General features: G+C 52.2%; 1 protein-coding gene across 1 annotated transcript in view; it reads left to right on the forward strand.

Annotated features, from left to right (window-relative positions):
• The window catches only part of COL15A1 (collagen type XV alpha 1 chain), a 102,160-nt gene that overhangs the window by 75,320 nt on the left and 6,180 nt on the right, over positions 1 to 20,660 (forward strand). Inside the window, exons 25-39 of the mRNA XM_045081622.1 lie at positions 1,812 to 1,880; positions 1,991 to 2,026; positions 4,669 to 4,722; positions 4,824 to 4,883; positions 6,182 to 6,250; positions 6,364 to 6,405; positions 9,013 to 9,058; positions 11,118 to 11,198; positions 11,809 to 11,858; positions 11,961 to 12,062; positions 12,962 to 13,106; positions 16,186 to 16,250; positions 17,896 to 18,024; positions 18,174 to 18,233; positions 18,966 to 19,019. Coding sequence (XP_044937557.1) covers positions 1,812 to 1,880; positions 1,991 to 2,026; positions 4,669 to 4,722; positions 4,824 to 4,883; positions 6,182 to 6,250; positions 6,364 to 6,405; positions 9,013 to 9,058; positions 11,118 to 11,198; positions 11,809 to 11,858; positions 11,961 to 12,062; positions 12,962 to 13,106; positions 16,186 to 16,250; positions 17,896 to 18,024; positions 18,174 to 18,233; positions 18,966 to 19,019 — 1,062 coding nt within the window. The remainder of the gene's footprint in view (positions 1 to 1,811; positions 1,881 to 1,990; positions 2,027 to 4,668; positions 4,723 to 4,823; positions 4,884 to 6,181; positions 6,251 to 6,363; positions 6,406 to 9,012; positions 9,059 to 11,117; positions 11,199 to 11,808; positions 11,859 to 11,960; positions 12,063 to 12,961; positions 13,107 to 16,185; positions 16,251 to 17,895; positions 18,025 to 18,173; positions 18,234 to 18,965; positions 19,020 to 20,660) is intronic.

The raw sequence follows: 20,660 nt of genomic DNA on the forward strand, positions 1-20,660 counted from the left end.
CTTCTCTATGGTTTCTGTGCTTTGCGTGGGTCCTGATACACAGATGGCAGTCAAGACATTTATTGAATAAAAAATATATAATTAATGAGTACAATGAATGCTGACATTTAGAAATTATAAGCTGGGCATTCTGCATTTGGATGGCAGTCTTGGTCCAAAAGCTTTGGAATAAAAAGCATGTCCTTGGAGCTCCCAGGACAAAGAGTGGACCTTTATACCCTTCCACCTTTGCCTCTTAGAATTAACTCCCCAGTTGGTTTTTATAGATAAGGTGGAGAATGACATCCTTACACAGATTGCAAATGACTCGGGACTGGGTCATTAATTCATCTATCCATTTGTGTGCTCATCCGCCGCATTTCTGTTCCCTGGGGTGTGCCAGCCAGTTTCCCATAGTAGGCACTAGGGACACAGAAGTAAGATAGGAGGAACGGACGTGCAACTAGCCGACAGAAAGTATGTCCACTGCTGCATCGAAGGTCTGTGCAAAGCCAGTAGGAGCAGCCCTGGAGCCTGCCTTGAGAGTCACAGAGGGTGGTTATTTCTCCAAAAGGAGAGAGCATTAAGCTTCTCTCTTTCTTTCCCCCGCCAACACCCGACCCTGGTCCCCCAACAGAGGCTCTGATGTCTGTTGAACCACAGTCTTGGGGGGAGGGGGAGCAGTGTGCTGGACGAAGGGGGTCTAAGTTTGGCGCCACATGGGGCAATGTCTGGGATGCTTTTCACTGCCTTGGGCCTTTGGCAAGCAGCTGCTCTGGCTTGGGAGGAAGCCTGGTCAAGCAAGAGTGGCTCTTGCCTTACACAGTTTCTAGAGGGATCTACACACCATGGCCGCCCCTAATCTCCTGCCATCTTGAAAACTGGGAGGGCGCCCAGCCAGCTGCCAGGCCTCACAGCAAACAGGCTTTCTCTCGCTCCGCCTCTAACGCTCTTGTGCTTGTCCTTCTCGCTGCTGCCGTGCTCAGGACTGCCTTCCCTCACCGGCGGAGGGGTAAGAGCTGAACATGAGGTGGGCGCTTAGGGGGACGGAGGGAAGAGGCTGCTCTGCTTGCTTCGGCATCACTGTCCTGGCTGCTTGTGGCCCCGTGGGAGGGAGACTTTAGTGGGGTCCAGCCCAGCCCCCCCCCCCAGGGGCCAGCGCTGAAGCTTGGAGCCAAAGCCTCAGGGTGGTATCGAGGGTTCCTCCACCAGCCTTCTCTGTGCACCAGTATCTTCTATCCACCAGCCTCCTGGGATAAGGAGATGGCTCTGCTGAGGACAGGATTTGGGGGTGGGATTTGCCACCAGTCTCCCTATCCCCCGAGCTCCCGGCAGCTGAGGTAACTTTGCCCGATCAGGTTTGCCCAGGAGCCTGGCACTGGGGACAAAGTTCCACATGGAGACACAAGTCCTCTGTGTTGAGAGAGGCTCCTGGTGTTCTCACCTGTCTCTTTTCCAGTTACAGATGTTTTAACAAGAATAAAGATTGTTAGGAAAGAAAGCCACAAAATAATTGGGAGTCAGAAGTGCTCAGAGGGGTGCTGTGTAGCAAGAGGTTGGGGGGACCTCGTCAGGCTGGTCCCAGGAAGGTAGGGGATGACAATGCAGATCTGTCAACACTAGGGAGTCCTGGGCGGGGGGAGCTTGCAGGACCCCTGCCTGGTCCTGTGGTGTTTGGAGGCAATAACCCTGAGGAGGCTGCTAGTGGTTCTTTCTCCAGACACAGGTTATGTTGAAGCGGTGGGGCTGGAGGGGTGGGGCAGGGTGACAGGAATGTGGGGCTCAGGCAGTGAGGAGGAGCCCCATGTCATCAAAGGTTCTCTGAATTGCAGGGCGAGAAGGGAGAGCCAGGTGCCATCCTGACAGGGGACATTCCGCTGGAACGGCTGCAGGGGAAAAAGGTAATTGTGTCACCCGACCCTGAAGGCAACCATCTGTGTCAGCATCCCAGGTTTGTTCCCGCCATGGACTGTGGCCCTCTGAATGACAAGTTCATGTCTTCCTGCTTTAGGGTGAACCTGGAGAGCACGGAGCCCCGGGACCAATGGTAAGCCGGTGCGGCCCTCGGCCGGGTCTGGTCTGGGGGCTGAAGGGTTTATCATACATGGGTCCCATTAGACTGAGTTGTCCCCATTGTGAAAATAGAAAGGAGGTGGCCCGATGCGTGTGGATTAGGGTAAGCTAATTGTAAAGCAGTAGAAGTCTCCCCGGTTTAACACGGCAGAGGCGTGTTCCTCACTCCCGCTAAGCCCATGGTGGTGGTTCCTCGGCGGGCCTCTCCCCTTCCCTCCAAGCTGTGACTAGGGGACCCAGGAAGCTTCCATCCTGTGACTCCACCATCTGGTGCTTCGAGACCACACTGGCATCTTCCAACGGGCAGGCTGGGACTAGAGAGAGGAAAGAGGCCATGAAAAGTGATGAACATCACCTCTAGCACATTCTACTGTCCAGAAAGAGCTCAGATGCTTAGGGTGGGATGGGGGGAGGGCGCGCTCAGAAGTGTGGTCGAGCCGCGTGTCCAGGAAGGTGGGAAGGCCGGGATGGTGCTGTGCAGGTACCCCGTGCTCACCAGCATTGCCCCGGGAGCCCCTCCAAGGAATCCCAGAGAGCCTCTCTGCTTTTCGGATTCTAGTTGTGGATCTATGGCTCCTTTGTCATGAGGTCTGGAGCAAGTCCACTTCTCTCTGGGTTTCTGTTTTCCCATCGGTAAGGGAAAGGTAGTGGATTAGTACGAGGTGATATGATAGGACCCTTCCTGCCTTACTTGCTCTGGGAATCAGTAACCCAGTTGGGCTGCTGAATGGTTTTGGAAACTGCCAGTTCTCTCCAGAAGGAACTACAAGCCTCTCTTGTCATAGTCTCCACCCCCTCCACTAAAGAACAAGAAAATTGAGGTGTAGGGCCCCCCACTGTGGCTCAGACACACCGACACTTCACGCCATCTCATTTCATCCTCAGCACTCGGAAGGGTGACTATCAGAATCCTCATTTTAGAGATCAGGACACTGAAGTCAAAGAGAGTCAGGAGCCTGCCATCTGTCACACAGTTTGTAAATGGTACATTGGGGATCTCGACCAAGCCTGTCAAACTCCATGTTCAGGGTTTTCCCACTGCCTCCAGGAAGCGTTTCTTCAGAAGCCTTTTGGCCTGGAGATTTGCCCCCAGAGTTTCTTCAGTTGAAGCTGGACCTCAGGCTTGGGGATAAAGGACTCAAAGACACATGTCTTCGGTGAATGAATGGGCCATAACCTCCAAGGTGCATCCTTCAAAGGCCCTTCTGAGCCCTTTGGTCCTTTAAGTCAGGCAGAATGGATTGCCCTGCAGAGGAGAAACTGTGGGTTAAGGCAGACTGGGGGAGTATTGTGTTCACCACTGGTTAACCACTTACTATCATCTGGTCCCATGGGAAATAGTGGTGTTAGCAATGGTGGCCAGCAGGCTGCTGGGGATGGCTGCTTTGATGGTTCCTACTGAAGTCTGGTGTGAGCACAGCTTGCCAAGTACAGATTGGAAGGAAGCACCTCCTAATTTGCATAAAGGTGCCTTATAGGGCAGCCGTGCCCCTCATGACCTGTACAGCTTACACTTCCTGTACAATTTCCCTCGAGCCATGTTGCTTGTGGCTCATGGATCAGCATATCAGCACCCCCTGGGAGCTTGTTAGAGATGTGAAGCCTTGGGCCTCACCCCAGACCTCCTGGGTCTGCATTTTGACAAGACCTGAGGTGATGCCAGGCACACTGACATTTGAGAAGCTCTGCACTAGAACATACCACCAAGTGGCCTGCGCCCTGTGATTCCTTCTGTTCTTGCTTTTCTTTCATGAGGAGTAATGTGGGCTGGGTCCGTTATGTTCAGAGCGTGTTTCCACTCAGCTTTATTTGCCAGTTTCCAGGGCGTGAACATATATGTTAATGGCAGCAGGAAGAAGGGGCTTAGCTTAAACTAGGCATTCCCTTGGGAGACAGGGCAGACCCACCTACAGAAGTAGGAAGGGGCAGACTGGAGGTAGAGCCTCTTCTGGGAAGAGGTCGTATGCATCGTGGATCTCCCAGATGCCAGAAGGCATGAGGGTTCCTGCAGGAGATTGGAACAGGGCTGTGTCTCTAGAAGGATGAAGACATAGAAAGCCAGCGCTGGAATGAATAAGGGTCCACAGGTCAAGGACTCTTCTGGAGAATCGGGGCGCTAGCCCAAGACTCTGGTCCTGAGAGTAGGAGCAAGGCAGAAGCCCAATCCTGGGGCAGGTTCTCAGGCTGGGCGGACATGAGGAATGAGGCAGGATTACATTACTCCAGTTGGAGACACGTCCTGGGACCTAAGACCTAGAGCATAGATCCAGCTTCTAAGCTACCCCTGCACCCTGCTACCTAGGGCTCAAGGCCCTGAGCTCCTGATCTCTTGTTCTTTCCTAAGCTCTAACGGAAAGGGTGGGGTTGGGAGCCTGGGGCGGGGCAGAGCCTACAGGAGCTCCAGGGGAGGTAAGGGGTGGAACAGGTGGTCCCAGAATAGAGCAGAGAGGCTGGGAGAAAGGGGACAGGCAGGTGGCTACTTCATAAGGCTCTTATCCCCCTTCCTCCCTTCCGTGATTCATCCTCACCCCTGCTCATGAAGGCAGGCCAGTGGCCCCCATCGCCTTGGCTCTTGACTTTCTGTTCTTTCTAATCTGGTAATTGTTTTGCCTCTAGGGGCCCAAAGGACCGCCTGGACACAAAGGAGAGTTTGGCCTTCCCGGACGACCTGTAGGTGTCGGTGTTCCTCCGACTGCACATGAGGGGCAGACGCGTGGGCTGGGCTAGCTGCTGGGGAGTGGGTTAACTAAGGCATGACCTGTGGGTTTCAGGGTCGCCCGGGACTGAATGGCCTCAAGGGCGCCAAAGGAGACAGAGGGATCATGATGCCGGTGAGTGACGTGACCACTGTCCCAGCCTTTCCCCTCACCCCCTGTGGGATAGAGCCCTGAGTTCAGTACCCAAAGGAGGACCGAGAGTGTGCCAGGTCCAGCAAGTGGGGCTTGCAGACAGAATCTTTAGGAGTGTTTTTCTCCTTCCTCCATTGCCTTTCAAAGATCCTTCAACCCCTCCCCATCCTCCAGCTCACCCTCAGGAGGATCTGTGTCCCTGAGAACACCTTAGTGGAACAGAAGCTTCCTTGTTCAGATCCAAGACAGAGAAAGCAATCCAGATGTGGCCAGGAAATCTGGTCTCCAACCCCAGTTTTCTGACCCTGGGGTAATAATCTGTCTTCCCTCCATACCCAGTCCTGGGATTTCGCACATCTCTAGGGGCTCAGGACGTGTTCGTGAGCTGGTATCAAGTCAGCTTCTTAGGCGGAAGCTCCCAAGAGGGCAGACATGGGGGACAGCAGTAGGCTCCAGGGTCTACAATAAGGAAGTCAATGTTTATTGAGCACCTATTGTGTCCCACACTCTCTGCTAAGTCTCCTTTTGTTGGCGCCACACTGTCTCTCCTTTGAATGTGTGGAAATCAGGAATGTAGTTTTACTAAAGCTTGTGGGGACTGGCTCAAGCTCATCAAGCCTGTGCCGATGCTAGGGAAAGCAGGCACTCCTGCCTTCACTTAGGATAATGAGTGTGGCTTCCGAGCAGGCCAGACTCCTCATGCCTGTGGTCAGAACCTCGCCCCTCCTGCTGAGCAGTCCTGCTTCCAATCCACGCTCAAGAAATCTTTGTATGGTGTTAAGGCCGGGCTGACCTGACTTTGAAAATAGCTCTGCTATTGAGGAAGAGTTTTACATACATTCTCCCCGGTACCGAGTCTGGTGAAGGACCCTCCCCACCCCTCCTGCCCCCCCACCCCATACCAGGGATGTGCTGGTGGAGAGGTGGTGGGTTTTGTTGTTGGTTGAGCCCCGCTCTGGGAGTTAGAATCTGAGTTCCAACTGTGTGGCCTTGAGCAGGTCACTTCCCCTCTCTGGGCCTCTATCTCCATTTGTAAACCAGGGACACTGTCTGTTCTGCTGCCCACCCCCACCTCCCCCCACCATGGGCTGCTATAAAGATGCCCTGGGAGTCCTGGAGGCAGTCGTGCTCTTTAGAAGTGTCAGGCCTACCTGTGGGAGAGGTGAACTTTAAGAGGACTCTTCTTTTCGAGTCGTGTCCCCAAATCCTGGAGGAAATAACCCACATCACTTGTGCACACAATAACCAGAACTCAGAAAAGACCTTTCTTCTCCCTTCAGGGCCCGCCTGGCTTACCTGGTCCTCCAGGCCCCCCGGGGCCCCCTGGAGCTGTGGTTAACATCAAAGGAGTAAGTTGAGCGGGGTGGTGGAGGGAGACCTTCCGCGGGAATGACCCCGGACTGGCCTAAGCTGGAGTCGGGGGTCCTGATGGCCTCACTTCTGTTGTTCTCATTTTGCACAGGCTGTCTTCCCCATACCAGTCCGGCCACACTGCAAAACGCCAGTAAGTAGTGGGGAGTCACTGCCTTACATGCCAGACTGGGGCATAGAAAGCAACCTAGAGGAGGTGACCAGTCTTTGTCTTGAGCCCTTGCAGTCCAAGGACATCCTCTTCGATATCTCCCATCACCCCGAAGTAACTAGCTGGAAGCTTCTAGAAAACAGACGGTGGCAATGAAACATACTGGGTCTTCTAAAGGTGCATGTGCTGTCAGAGTGTTCCTTGTATTGGGATCAGGAAAGCAGTGTCTCATTACTGTAACCACATCAGCTTCCTGCATGGAACCGCTCAGTAAGAAGGAAGAAAAACCCTTTAAAAGTATCGATGGGAAAATATAGCAATTCCAATCAGTGTTCTTTGCATTAGGAGCTGTGGGCTAAGACCTACAACTGAGTTGGGATGTCCCTTCCTAACTGGGGTGCTGCATAGCACACAACCCAGAGAGGTGAGCACTCCCATCCACTTTGTAGTGAGTGAGCAAACTGTGACTCAGACAAGCTCCCTGACTTGTCCAGGTCCGTGGTCCTAACAAGCTGGGGTCGTCCCTCTGGTCCCCTGGCCATCAGGCACCAGGTATAGACACTGTGACTCCCAGGATTCAGGCATGTGCCTGGTCACCCAGCTAGGCAGTGGCATTGTCGCTGAGGACTTCCCTGTTTTGGGAGGGTCCTGTTTCCATGGGGAGGGTCAGGGAGAGAGGGCCTGTCCCCACGCACAGGCATTAGTCACAGAACCATGTTTGATCACTTTCTCATTCATTCAACAAGTATTTATTGAGGACTTGCCCAGAGCCGAGTACTCTGCTGGGCCCTGGAGACACAGGGGTGAACTAGACAGGCGTGGCCTCCCTTCTCAGGAGCTTGCAGATGTCAGTTTACAAAGATTCCTTGCAGTGGGTTCATAATTGATGCTTATTGGGTGTGGTGGTGAGGCTTGGGTCAGAAGCTTTAAAATGACGCAGTCTGGCTGCGTGTTTGCCTGGACATCTGTCTGTGTCAAAACTTTGAGGCCCACAAGTCTGCAGCCCAGGGCCTGGGAACTCTGGCTTAGAAGGCCGATGACAGGACCCACTAAGATGACCAAGGGGCCTGCCGCCTCCCAGATCTCCATGAGGACCACAGGAAGCCAGGTCATGTTATGGTGATGGCCTGAAGGGACACCTCCAAGAGATGGCTGCATCCTGCCTCCTTATCATACAGAAGGAGAGCCTGTTTGCTCTAGGGACCCCGTGAGTTTGTGCCCAAAGCCCCTCTCCACTAACACGGTTGCAGGGGTCAATGGAACAACCATGGGTCAGCACTCGGCAAACTTGGAGATCTTTGTAAATATGCTACTGCTGTCACCACAGCCTGTACTAGAACCTTTTGCCGTAGCCATGGCCCCTGGGGTCATGAGGTCCCTGAAAAGAAACCAGTGATGAGCTCAGAGCATTTTTGATGAGTTTTTGATTTCACATTGTCTGGCTGGACACCATGGACCTTTCTGGATCAGCTCTCAAAATGGACACTTGGAAGAGAACTGCTCTCTGTCCACAACCATCATGCTATAAGCCCCTTCTGCTTTCAGCCCCTTTCTTTTTTTTTTTTTTTTTAAGATTTTATTTATTTATTTGACAGAGAGAAATCACAAGTAGGCAGAGAGGCAGGCAGAGAGAGAGAGAGGAGGAAGCAGGCTCCCTGCTGAGCAGAGAGCCCGATGCGGGACTCAATCCCGGGACCCCGAGATCATGACCTGAGCCAAAGGCAGCGGCTTAACCCACTGAGCCACCCAGGCGCCCCTTTCAGCCCCTTTCTGACACCACAGTGTCCGCCCACGTTGGGAGTGGAGGACCCTATCGGTGTAGCCTCATGGTATCAGCTTCGTACTGCAGCCTTCTTCCCTAGCTCCAAAGTGTTGTTTGTAGGGGTTCCCATCCATGCCCCCTGTTCTTCTCTTGGTGACCTCTGAGCAGCTCGTGACCCTCCATCCAAAAGCAGGAGGATCCCGGTACCAGAGTGGTCACTTTGATTCTACGTATCAGCTGGCAAAGGGTGAAGCTGGGTATTAAAAGCAGGGCTGCAGGTAGCTCTATTTTGTAGATGAGAAAAATGCAAGAGTCTGGGAATGAACTGCGAAGGAGTGATTATCTAGGATAACTTGGGGGCCGGCCCCTGACTCCAAATATGGAGTCTAGAAGAGCCCTTGAACCAAAGGCTAATCCCCCTTATTAATTACCGCTCCCATCATCAGCTCCTGTTCGTTATGTCCTTCCTTGATCCTATGCCGCAGCAGAGCTCATGGCTGGCCCAGCCTTGTGACCGTGAACATTGCTCACTCAGATGCTTGACCTCTGGCATGAATCAGTACGAAATCATAAGAAAGGAGGCTAAGGACACTCATAGTTGGCCACAATTTGTTATCTTGAAGCTTTGTGCCTTCCCTTTGCAGAGTTGTCCAGCCAGTGAGTGTCCCCCAGGCCTCTGGTGCCCACCGCCCCCACCCCCTCCACATTGAAGGCCTGGTTTGGCCTATGCAGTGAGGGCTGCTGGGGAGCTGAGCGTTTGGGAGAACCCAAGAAGGGCCTGACTCCATGACAGGGTGCCTTATGACCTTGACTCTCTTCCTCTCCAGGTTGACATCTCACATCCTGGGAATTCAGAACTCATCACCTTTCATGGTACAGTGTCCCTTCTTCACCTTATGGTTCTGTGGGACTTTTCCAGACTCTTGTAGCTCTGTAGAAGGTAGTCTCCACTCCCAGCGCTGGACCTATGACTCATGACTGGGAAGATCTAGCTGCGTGTGGTTGGGAACAGGGGTCGCGGGGACAGTGCTGTGGGGCTGGGCACCTCTTGTGGTTTTGTCACACATCTGCATGTTCTGTACATCTTGGTGGGACTTCTAGCTAGCGGGAAGTACTCTGTGCATTTGTTAGTTTGTTTGTAAAGCATCCACAGAGACCATAACTCATGACAGAACCCCATGCTGTGGGATGGGCTGCGGCAGGGGAATCCTACGCCGTTCCTGCCACCCAGGCCCTTAGACCCCATGCGATGGAACTATTTTAAAAACCATGATAATGCAGTGTGTGAGGAACAAATACAGGGAAGGGCCATGGGAGCTCAGAAGCCCTTTGCTTCTGTGTGCTCTCAGACCAGCAGCAGCAGCACTTCCGGAAAGCACGTTAGAAATGCAGCATCTCTAGCTCCACCGCGGACCTGCTCGTCCGAGGCTCCCTTTAAGCTCCTCCTGGAGGTCTGTGCGCAGGAGAGCGTGAGAGGCGCTGGCTCTGGGTGTTTCATTAGTAGATACCCACAGAGGGCATAGGTCAGGAGACAGGAGCCTGCAGGGGAGCAGTCACTCTGCTTCCCTGTCCCCACACCACTTCCCTGCTTGTCCCCGTTTTGATTGGAATCTCTGAACACTTGCTGTTTAAATGGGTAAAGGTCATTTCTCCCCCCAAGACTGACCTCTCTTGTCCATGGCCTGTCAGGCAGCAGTCCCACTGATGATATCTGGCCCCGTGGTTTTTCTGTTGCTTTTGCAAAACCAGACGGCTTTGACCCTCCATGCTCAGGTCCAGTTCAAGGCTCTGCCCCTGCCCCTGGTGCAAGGTGGACATTGGGGAGGCGGCGTGGGCCTGGATTTGCTGTCTCAGATCCCTGGGGGTTCCCTGTCCTCATAGAGCCACTCTGGGAGGCAAGGGGGAGGAAACAGACATTTCTGGACAGGACCTGGTAAGCCTGGGTCCTGCTACTTACTGTAGCTGTCACTTCTGCTCCCTGCGGTGAGCACCCTCATCCGTGGTGGGGAGCTCAGTAGCCCCTTCCTGGGGCTTCACCACTGCATATGATCTCACCATGGGTGGGTGGAGGTGTTCCCACCCTCGCCCTGAGATTGCATCTCCCTGCTGACCCCCGGCCAGGGTGGCGGCATCATGCCTCTGGTACTCACACCCCTTCCCCCATGCTGAGAAGCCTGAGCCCCCAGCCCCATCTCTAGGCTCAAGGGTACTGCTCTGTTTATCTCTCACACCTCTTGGGAACTAGGAATGCAGAGATCTGGTGTCTCCCCCACCCGTCAAAGTGGGCACAGGGGATTGCTTCCCTTCCCCCATGCTGAAGTTCCAGAAGGCTCCCTCCCTGTCTCTTCTCCATAGAAAGAGTTGGAGAGACAGGTCGCTTCTCATAAGTCCTAAGAGATGGTGGTGGGGGACACAGCTGGGATCCTTCCAGCTTTGTACATGGAATACTTAGCTCCCTTGGTGTCCTCTGAGGGCACCCCTGAGAGATTCCTTTCCTCCCCTGCACCACTGTATTGCACAGGCAGAGAGGAGATGGCACTGGAAGCTTGACGGGGTGTTGAGCCTGTGAGGCTTTGTGCATGCAGCTGTCCAGGAGAGGGTTACTGGCAGCCTCCGCTGGGCCCCCACCATGCACTACAGCCCCTAAGTTTAGCACTCACTCTGTCCTGCCTTGCGTTATCCTTCATATATCCGTCTCCCCAGGCAGACAGAGCTTTGCAAGGTGAGGAATTGTGTCTCATGTATCTACTTCTGCCCTCCCCATCATTTAGCAAAGGATTTCATACCTTCAATAGGCCTTTGTTTATTGAGTGGACTTTGCTAAAGGGGCTCAGTGTGAAAACTTGTCTCAGAAATATTTTATATAGAATGAAGGTGATTTTCCATTTTTTTTTTTTTAAACAAAACAGAACATATATGTGTTTGATGACAGGTGTTAAAGGAGAAAAAGGATCCTGGGGTCTTCCCGGCTCAAAAGGAGAAAAAGGCGACCAGGGGGCCCAGGGACCACCAGGTATTCCAACTCTTGTTCTGGATCTTGCCTTGGATCTTTGTTCATGAGAAATCCAACCGACTGAGCCAGAAAGTAAGACACATTTTACTACCACACTGACTGCAAGCTCCAAGGAGTTCTAGAGAGACCCAGTCATGGGCCACACATACATGCGATGGAACATTGGCAGGAGAGACCAGTTCCAATCATTCATGCTTCCTGTGCAAAACAAGGCCCACAGAGGGCCAGGGACATGCCCGGGATCCCACAGTGTCCGGGTTGTGGGGCCCAGCCTAAGGGCCCAAGTCCAGCGCCTACTCTGTGAGCTAAACCAATGCGAGGTCACCTCCACTAGGGAATAATGATGGTTGCCAACTTGGAGACTTATTTATTTATTTATTTTAAAGATTATTTATTTCAGAGGGGCATGCTAGCAGGGAAAGGAATAGAGAGAGAAGGAAAGCACAGAGCCCAGTGTGAAGCTCTATCTCACAGCCCTGAGATCATAACCTGAGCCGAAATCAAGAACCAGACGCCCAACTGACTGAGCCATCCAGGTGCCCCTTGGAGACTTTTGGTTTTGAATTGCTGAGGTTATACTTGTGAATTTTACACAGCATTTCCTTTTCAGGCCCTCCCGTAGATCCGGCTTACCTGAGACACTTTCTAAACAGCTTGAAGGTGAGTTTTTCTCTACCAGACATTTGGCGGGTGTTTCCGAGTGCTTGGGCTTAGGTCATAGACCACTTCTTCTTACTCTTACTGAATGTTCTCGGCTTGCAGGGGGAGAATGGAGACCAGGGGATCAAAGGAGAAAAAGGAGACTCTCACAGTGACTTCTCTGTTTCGGGGCCTCCAGGCCTGCCAGGAAGTCCCGGCTTGGTTGTGAGTAGTGACTTCTGCTCGCCATCTGCCTCAGTGAGCCCAGCCTTCCCTGAAGCCCCCCAGAAGGACCAGGCAGTTGGAGAGTCAAGGGTCTGTCACAGCACCACAAGCTGGAGACAGGACTTGGGGATTGGCCTCCCTCCCTTGTATTTCTTTACTGATGGGGAGGTTGGTCAAGATCCATGGAGGAAAGGGAGCCAGGCTATGGCCATATGCATTCCAGCAACTTCCAGGTCATTCACCACATTGCCTTGTTCACGTCAATGGTGGAAAATTCACTCAACCCAAGGAGTTACTCATTGTGAACATATCAGATAATGAAGGCGGAAGGGAAGGGGAGGGAGATACTTTAGGAGGGGGCTCTTTGATTCTTCTGAAATGTCATCAAAGAAGGAAACCCTAGATAGGTTCGGTCTTCTTAGGATGCCAAGTTTCTCCAGCTCACAGGAGAGAAATACAGGTTATACCTCCAGTGAGATAATGACCGGATCATGACCCTCAGGAGCCCTAAGCAAACTCTGGTTCCAGAGCTCACCATGAGGGTGGACCCCGCAGAGCCAGGAGACCATGGGTCCACTTCCTCCTCTGCTGAGAATTTGCTTGAACACTGAACAAGCCCCATCCTCTCTCTGTGCCTGAGTTTCCCAATCTGTGAAATGCAAAGTTGGGGCCCTTCTGACTCCAGGGCTCTGTGGAGTTGGACACGGTGCATAGACATGGACATGGACATGGACATGGAACATGATGACTGGGCTGCTGTCCTCTGGCTCTTCTTCTGCCAGAGCTGTGCCTGGCATGGAGGCTAATTACTGACTTTTAACCAACCTACAGAGACAGCTGGGGCCTCTAGAGAGTGATGCTGCGTTTTCTTTTCTGTTACTGTGCTCTTGCCTTGACAGGGCCAGAAAGGGGAGTCTGTCATCGGGCCCCAGGGACCCCCAGGGGCTCCTGGCCTGCCCGGGCCTCCTGGCTTTGGAAGACCTGGACCCCCTGGGCCACCAGGACCCCCAGGGCCACCAGGACCCCCAGCGATCCTTGGAGCAGGTTAGTACCGTGCGTCGTGGTCTTTCATGCTTCCCTGCTGTTGTGCTCAGGGTCAGCTGCCCTAGCTGAGTGGCATGTCCGGGCCACACTGAGTGACAGAGAGCTATTTCCTGGACAGGCTTTTCTTTCTTCTCTCTTTTTTTAAACTGGTGTATAATTTATATGGTGTATAATTTATACACCATAACAATTACCCATTCAAAGCGTACAGTTCAGTGGACTTTAATACATTCACAAGGTCGTGTTGCCATATCCTCTCATTCCAGAACGTTTTATCATCCCCAAAAGACACCCTGCACCAATGAGCAGTCATTCTTGCCCTCCTTCCCCCACTCCCCGCCCCAGACCCGGGCACGCGAAAGTATACTTGCTATTGCTCTGGCTTGGCCTCTCTGGGCCTGTCCTGTCTGAGGGCTCACACCCCACATGGCCTTCTGTGTCTGGCTGTCTCCCCTCCGTGTGATGCCCTCTGGGCTCAACCATGCTGTAGTGTGCCCTAGCTCCTCACTCGGGCTGAATGCCAGTCCGCCGCGTGCACCCGCTACCTCCTGCTGCTGCGCTCCTCGGCTGCTGGACACCGCGTTGTTTCTGCTTCTCGGCTATTGGGAATAATGCTGCTGGGAACATTCGCATACGCATTCTTGGGTGGACATATGTGTTCAAGTCTCCCGGGGGTGTGCTGCTCGGCCTGGCCTTGCCAGGTGCCAGAGACACGTGTTCACTCTGTTTCGCCTTTTGAGGACCTGCTGACCTGCTTTCCAAAGTGGCCACCCTGTTTCTGCAGCCCCTCCAGCAGCAGCGCAGGCCGGCCCCGGTGTCTGCTCGCTGCCACCCACTTTTGTTAGTCTTCTACCCGTTTTATTCCAGACGGCGCCATGAACAGAGAGCTTGCGCTGGTTTTTGTTCGCCTTTCCCTACAGCCTAGAGATGTGGAACACCTTATCATGTGTGGGTGGGAACTTCTTGGCTGCTTTGTCAATGCCCGGCCCTCAGGGGACTCGAGGACAAGTGTCGATTCGAACCCTCTATAAAACTCTCCCTACCCAGAGGTCTCTCACTCCCTCAAACAACAAACAGGTGAAGTAGAGGAAAATCTCCCTTTCCTGAACGTTCACTAAGCGCCAGCACTCCATTCGTCACTCTCCTACGTCATTCATGGAATTCTCACAGAGCCCTTCAAGGAAAGTACTAGCATCTCCATTTCATAGATGAGAAAAGTGAGACCTGCAAATGTTTCCAAGGTCACATGGCTAATTAGGGGCACTGATGGGAAGCAGACATAGATCAGCGTAGCTCCAAAGCCCGTGTTCCGCCTCCCCGGCCCATGGTGGAAAAGCAGCAGTCAGAGCATGAGTGTGTCACCTTTGTTGTTTGTACCGGCACGAGCCATGTGTGATGAAAGGACCCCTGGGAAGGAAAGTGTCAGGGACATCAGGGAGAACCTTACATAGGAGGTGGCTTTGGGATTGGGCTTTTGGCGGCAAGTGATGGAAATGTAACTCAACCTGGCTTAAGCAGAAGGGAAATTTATTGGATGTGAAGAAGGAGGTGAATCTTTCTTTGTGGGAGGGCCCGGCCTACAGCTTCACCTCGGGCACAGCCTAGAACCGGGGACTCGACCCCTGCAGGGATTCTCTGGCCATCTCCGGTCTCGGCTTCTCTCTGTGTGCTAGCTTCACGTTTCTTCACCACAGACCACATCCCCTGCACGGTGGGAAATATGGTTACTGACAGCTCAGACTTTCCACCGCTCAGCTAGAAATCTTGGCCTTCTTTCTCGGTTTTAGTCTGAAAGGTCCTGGGGTGGAGAAGGCCTAGAGAAGAATTCTGACCAACCTGGCCTGGCCCCGATGCCCAGCTTTGGGCCAGTCACCTGTCGCCAGAAGGCAGGATCACGTGAGAACAGGACGGTGCCTTCTGAATCCAAATGGTGGGGGGGTCGTAGGGAAGGAAGATCTCAAGAGAAAGAGGAAGTGAGGATCCTCGTCCAACAAAGAAAGAAGTTGCTGGGCAGATGAAACCAGAGGAGCCAACATAACCTTGGGGGATGCGCAGCAGTGGCGGGAGGAGGGACACTACAGGACGCAGGGAATCTGTTGTTCACAGCCACTCAGGTCTCCTCGCTCCACTGACGAAGGACTGTGTCGCACCTAGGGCACGCCATCCCCGGGTACAAAATGTCCTATCAATTAGCCCACTTAATCTTCGCAGTGACCCCGGAGGGAGAGGGAATGGATATTATTATAAAACTCATTTCATGGATGAAGACACTGAGGCTCAGAGAGGCTAGGAGACTTGTACAAGGTCACAAATCATCCTAAGGACTTGGCTGAGATCCAAACCCAGGTCCTCCAACCCTCTCTTTGCTGGATATTCAGCATCTATGTAATGATTTTCCAGTCCTATGTCAGAACTGCGGACTTCCTTGCCCAGGAGCAATCTCATAGGATAATTTTACTGGGAACTTGCCAAAACATCCTGAACTGCCAAGAGCTTTGCAGATTTGGGGGTGGGAGTGGGGGGCGGGGTTTGGAGAGGTAGAAGGAGAGCACGGGCTCGAGCATTTTCTAGGGAAGAGGGCTCTGACTCTTCAGACACTGCGAACCTCTGGCGGGATCCTGTGTCGTTTGTGTAAAGCACATCCCTGGTTTCGATCTTTTCTCCGTTCTCACTACAGCCCAGGGAAGAGGAAAGGCTGGTTTACGTTTCACAGGTGAGGAAGCAGGGGTTCAGGGAGCTTGTTGTTTCCTCAAGACATTTTTGGAAACTCCACTCAGACTGTCCTATATGAACAACAGAAACAATAGGGATGCAGTCACTTGCGAACCTGAGAAAGTCCTAGTGTGGCTTCATGTGGAGTTACTGTCAAGAAGCCCGGCTCTCTCCCAAACCTGTCAGCATGGCGGAGTCCCAGGCTGGGCCCACAGCCCCCCAGCTGCGCTTGCTAGGCTCAGGGCTCCACAGTGCTCTGAATGGGGCTGTGAGGGCTCCCCTCGGTGACCGACCGCCCCCACCGACACCTGAGGTGTTTTGTGGAAAGGGTGCCTTTTTGTAACTTCTCTTTTCTGCTTTGTCTTAGCTGTGGCCCTTCCCGGCCCGCCCGGCCCTCCAGGACAGCCAGGGCTTCCTGGATCCAGAAACCTGGTCAGTATTATTACCACTGCGCATTTCTCCTTCTGCTCTGGCTGGGTTTCCTTAGAATTTCAGCTATGGGGTGTAGGGGCTGGCACACTTTTTAGATAAGAATTAGGTCTCCATGACCATAGAATTGGTACAGTTCCACGTAAAGAGGTTCTTTACGGTGTCTTTAGGTGACTTACCAGGTAAAAAGAGGAGAGAATACAAAATCATTTATGACTCTGGTTCCACCCTTCTAATTCTTAATTGACTATAAACGGTCACAAGAACCAATTCGATTACATCCAACACCAGAAGCATCAGAGTATCAGCAGGCTCAAGGCAGGGCCCCTGCTGGTCAGATTTCCCCTGGGTCCTTGCACCTTCTTGCTCCTTCCCCCGGACATCTCTCGTACATTTGTTCCCCTGCACACCGTGGGCCCAAAGCGTAGCGAGTGCTCAGAGATGATTACCATGCCCAGGAAGAGGGACAAACACCTCGCAAGGATGTCCAGAGTCCTGGGAATGCTCTGAGATCTTGGCTGGATTTTAGCTGAAAAATGTAGCTGTCAAAGGAAAAAAACCACCCAGCAGCTGACAGAATGTTGACATGGGGTGACTTTGGGGCATGTCTAAGCCATTTTGATGCCCAAAGTCATGATTTTCAAGACTAGGTGAAAACTAACTTTTTATGCTCTTTCTCAGTCAAGATGAAAAAATATAGGCTCTCTTGGCCGATATTTCTCAGAGGTATGATGCCTCTCAGCAGGTTTTGGTAACTTTTGTGGCTGCTCCTGGAGTGGCCAAGATGGACAGCTGATCTTTTCCTAGACGATTTCTAGACGGAGAAATTACAGACCCCCATTGCCTCTCATGTATTTAATATTACAACTTTTTTGTTTAATTTTTTATTTTCATAAAAATAAAATCTAATTTATTTAATTTTTACAATTTTACAATTTATTGTAATTGAAATCTATTTAATTGTACAATCTTTTTTGCCCAACTGGGCAAAAATTTTCCAGACCTAAGTGGAATGGCCCACTGGCTTGCGTTTCTTATTCCAAATGAAAGCAAACTTGAAACTCTTTAAGGACTAGCAGGAGTTGGGGCACCTGGGTGGCTCAGTGGGTTAAAGCCTCTGCCTTCAGCTCAGGTCATGATCCCAGGGTCCTGGGATTGAGCCCTGCATCGGGCTCTCTGCTCTTCAGGGAGCCTGCTTCCCCCTCTCTCTCTCTGCCTGCCTCTCTACCTACTTGTGATCTCTCTCTGTCAAATAAATAAATAAAATCCTAAAAAAAAAAAAAAAGGACTAGCAGGAGTTAAACTCATTTAACAACGTCACGGCCACCAAGCCATCATACAGATCCAAGCGGCAAAATGTACCCATGGTTTTGCCGATGCCAAGACCCAAGAAAGATAACCTTCTGTATAGTTTAACTGTCTTTGTGCCCCTAGAATATCATCTTCCTATTTTCCTTTATTCATTACAGTTCCAATTTGTGCTCTGAGCTAATTGGTGTTTTTGTTTCCTCATAAAGAAATGTCCTTTGGCTATTAATGAAGTTACATATGTCTCAAAGGCACAAAGAGCCTTTCACTGCCTGTGAGGGGAATCCTGCCACTACTCTAGCGATAACGGCACTGTTGGGAATGGAAAACTTTCTGACAGGTGACAGCATTTAGCACCATGGATGACATGCTGCAGAGCGCACATCTGGTCATTGAAGGGACCTTCATCTACCTGAGGGACAGCACAGAGTTCTTCATTCGGGTCCGAGATGGTTGGAAGAAATTACAGGTAAATTCTTAAGCTTCCTTTTAATAAGAAGCCTGCAGATACCCTCTAAAAATAATGATCTACCCCCTGGAAATGCCATTTTTCTGTTTTGAAACTAGGCTGACACTCTCCGGTTGATGTTTCATTTTCAACGTATTGTTTTCTTTCAGCTGGGAGAATTGATCCCCATTCCTGCCGACAGCCCGCCACCCCCCGCGCTCTCCAGCAATGTGAGTAGTTGCCCTGCCTTCCTTCTCACGCCTTCGCTCATCAGCATCCACGAAGTCCCCCTCGGTGTCCAGAACCAAGCTTTCCAACCTCTGCCCAGCCAGCTCTGCATGGTTTAGTCCCTGGCGGAAGCCCAGAAATTCCCAAATGCCAACAGAATGCTCTCATGGGAGAGCAGAGCAGGAACCGTACCCAGAGGGTGGAGGCCTGCTATTTCCATGTCATAGCTAAATCCTCTTGGGCAATGAGGGGTTTCCAACCCCTCTTGGTCTCAGTTTATTCCCCTGTGAAATCGTGGTTGGCATACGTGGTCTAGAAGAGCCCTTTACTTTTTGCACTCTGACTTCTTTGCCTGATAATACCATCAGGAACTTCCATTGTCCATTTTTTTGGCCCTGCAGCAACCCCCTGAGGCACGTCTTGCCATCCCCACCTTGCCTTGCGGGGAAACAGAGGCTCTGAGTTGAAGTGAATAAATTGGTTCTAAGACACGGTCTTCTGCTTCCTCAGTTCTGTGTTCTCTGTAAAAGATTGGAGAATATTCCCTCCCTTCCTGAGGATCCTGTCTTCCTGGTTGGGGAGGGGGGACCCAAGGAGGGGGAGGCATTAAACTCCTAAGAGTGTCCTGGAGACAATAACAGACAATGCAAAGCATCACAGTCGCCCCTTGGTGTGTGCTGAGGATCAGACTGGATGCTTATTCAGGACCATTTGTTTCCTCTTTTATGTGACAGCCACATCTGCCTCCGCTGATGCCGCTCTCAAGTGTCAGTTACGACAGACCTGTTGTAAGTACGGTTCATGCTTTTTCCCTCCTGCAGGTGCTGGGTGTGTGTCCACCAATGTGTACTCCCCCGCCCTGTGCCTGGAGCCCTCCCCTTCCCCTCAAGATGCATAGAGACTAGCAGGGGGGGCAACCCAAAAACCAGGGAGTTACGATAGTTGGTAAGTCATTGAGGCGAGGCACACACTGGGTGCTGGGGGAACAAGGAACCTCAAAAATTCCTGCCTTCTTTATTAAAGGGAGCCCCTAAACTAAGACCTAAAGGAGAGTTGAGAGCAGGAGAGAGGCAGGGGGGTGGGAGAGAGTGGACATACTCGAGGCAGAGGGGATTTGGAACAGCGGGAGGCAGGGGGAGGTACTGGGCATTCGTGGAACAGCAGGTATTTTCATCTGGCTGAAGAGGCAGATTTTAAGGCAGAGAAGGGAGAAGTTTAGTTTGCAGAGGGCAAGGGCCTGTAAGCGAAGCTAAGGGCTTTGACCTATTCCAGCGGGCAATGAAGAGCTACTGAAGGGTCGCAAACAAGAAAAGAGTCTCTAAGATTGGCATTTCAGAGATTACCTTGGTTACGGTGTACACATGGTTCGGAAGGGACAGGCCCAGGAGCCCGAAGACAGTCAGGTGGCTATTGTATTCCTTGAACCAGGATCACAGCGGTGAACACGTAGAAACATACGATTGGGGAGAAAATAAGAAGGCAGGAGTGACAGATTTGGTCCCTGGTACAGATATGGAGCAGCGGGGATGAGGGCGATCGGGAACGATGCCCGGGTTTCTGCTTGGATCGTCAAGGGTGCTGCTTTTCTTCCGGAGGGTCATTGTGTTGCCAGAATGACAGCGCTGACCCCTTTTCCTTCATGAGCTTAAGTGAAGGTGTTTAGATCACTGCAGGAACCTCCTGAAACTCAACGGCAGGAAGTACAACTTCCTGGGACTCCTGTGGGACTCCTGTCCTTGCTGTTTGTCCGCGCTGGGACAGGGCGGCTTCTGCAAGGTTCTCTCTTCCTGCCGCCTTTCCACTCCCATCCCAACACGCAGACATAGGTCACATCCACAAGCTCGCATGCCACTTTGGGTTGTCGTGGCACTGACCTTGGTCCCAGCTCCGGGGGGTCTTGCAGCTGGAGAGCCCAGTACACCTGACTCGGTCCAGGGTCTGTGTGGAGAGATCATCTGCAGGGGTCATCTTGGGCTCATTGCCCACTCCCAGCCGAATCGAGTGTAGCCAGGACAATGAGATTGAATGGCCTAAGGCCATGCCTTTTAACGAGGGTTCTGGGATGTTTTCAAAGAACAAGGCCTGGATTCGCAGCAGAAACATGTTTCTTGGGGGTATTGCCACTCACCAGTCAGGACCCCCTCGGGGGCACAGTGAGTCTGAGCTACCCATAGGATATGTGAATGGAGGCTGCCCAGAAGGAGTCGGATTGGGGGCCTGATCTGGAGGTACTACGGACCTGGGAGACTTCTGCCGAGCTGTGACCTGGGTGAGGAGGGTGGTAGGATTCCCAAAAGAGAGTGTGTGCACTGAGCAGGGCTGGAGAGCATAGAGCAAAAGCAGAAAGGAGCCGATCGAAGAATCATGAGAACAAATAGAAGCCATACCCCGAGAGGAGGAAAGAATGCCAAGCAAGGTAGAAGCCAGCA

Source organism: Mustela putorius, unplaced genomic scaffold (assembly GCF_011764305.1).
Source record: "Mustela putorius furo isolate JIRA1106 unplaced genomic scaffold, ASM1176430v1.1 tig00000580_pilon_pilon_pilon, whole genome shotgun sequence".
NCBI lineage: Eukaryota > Metazoa > Chordata > Mammalia > Carnivora > Mustelidae > Mustela > Mustela putorius.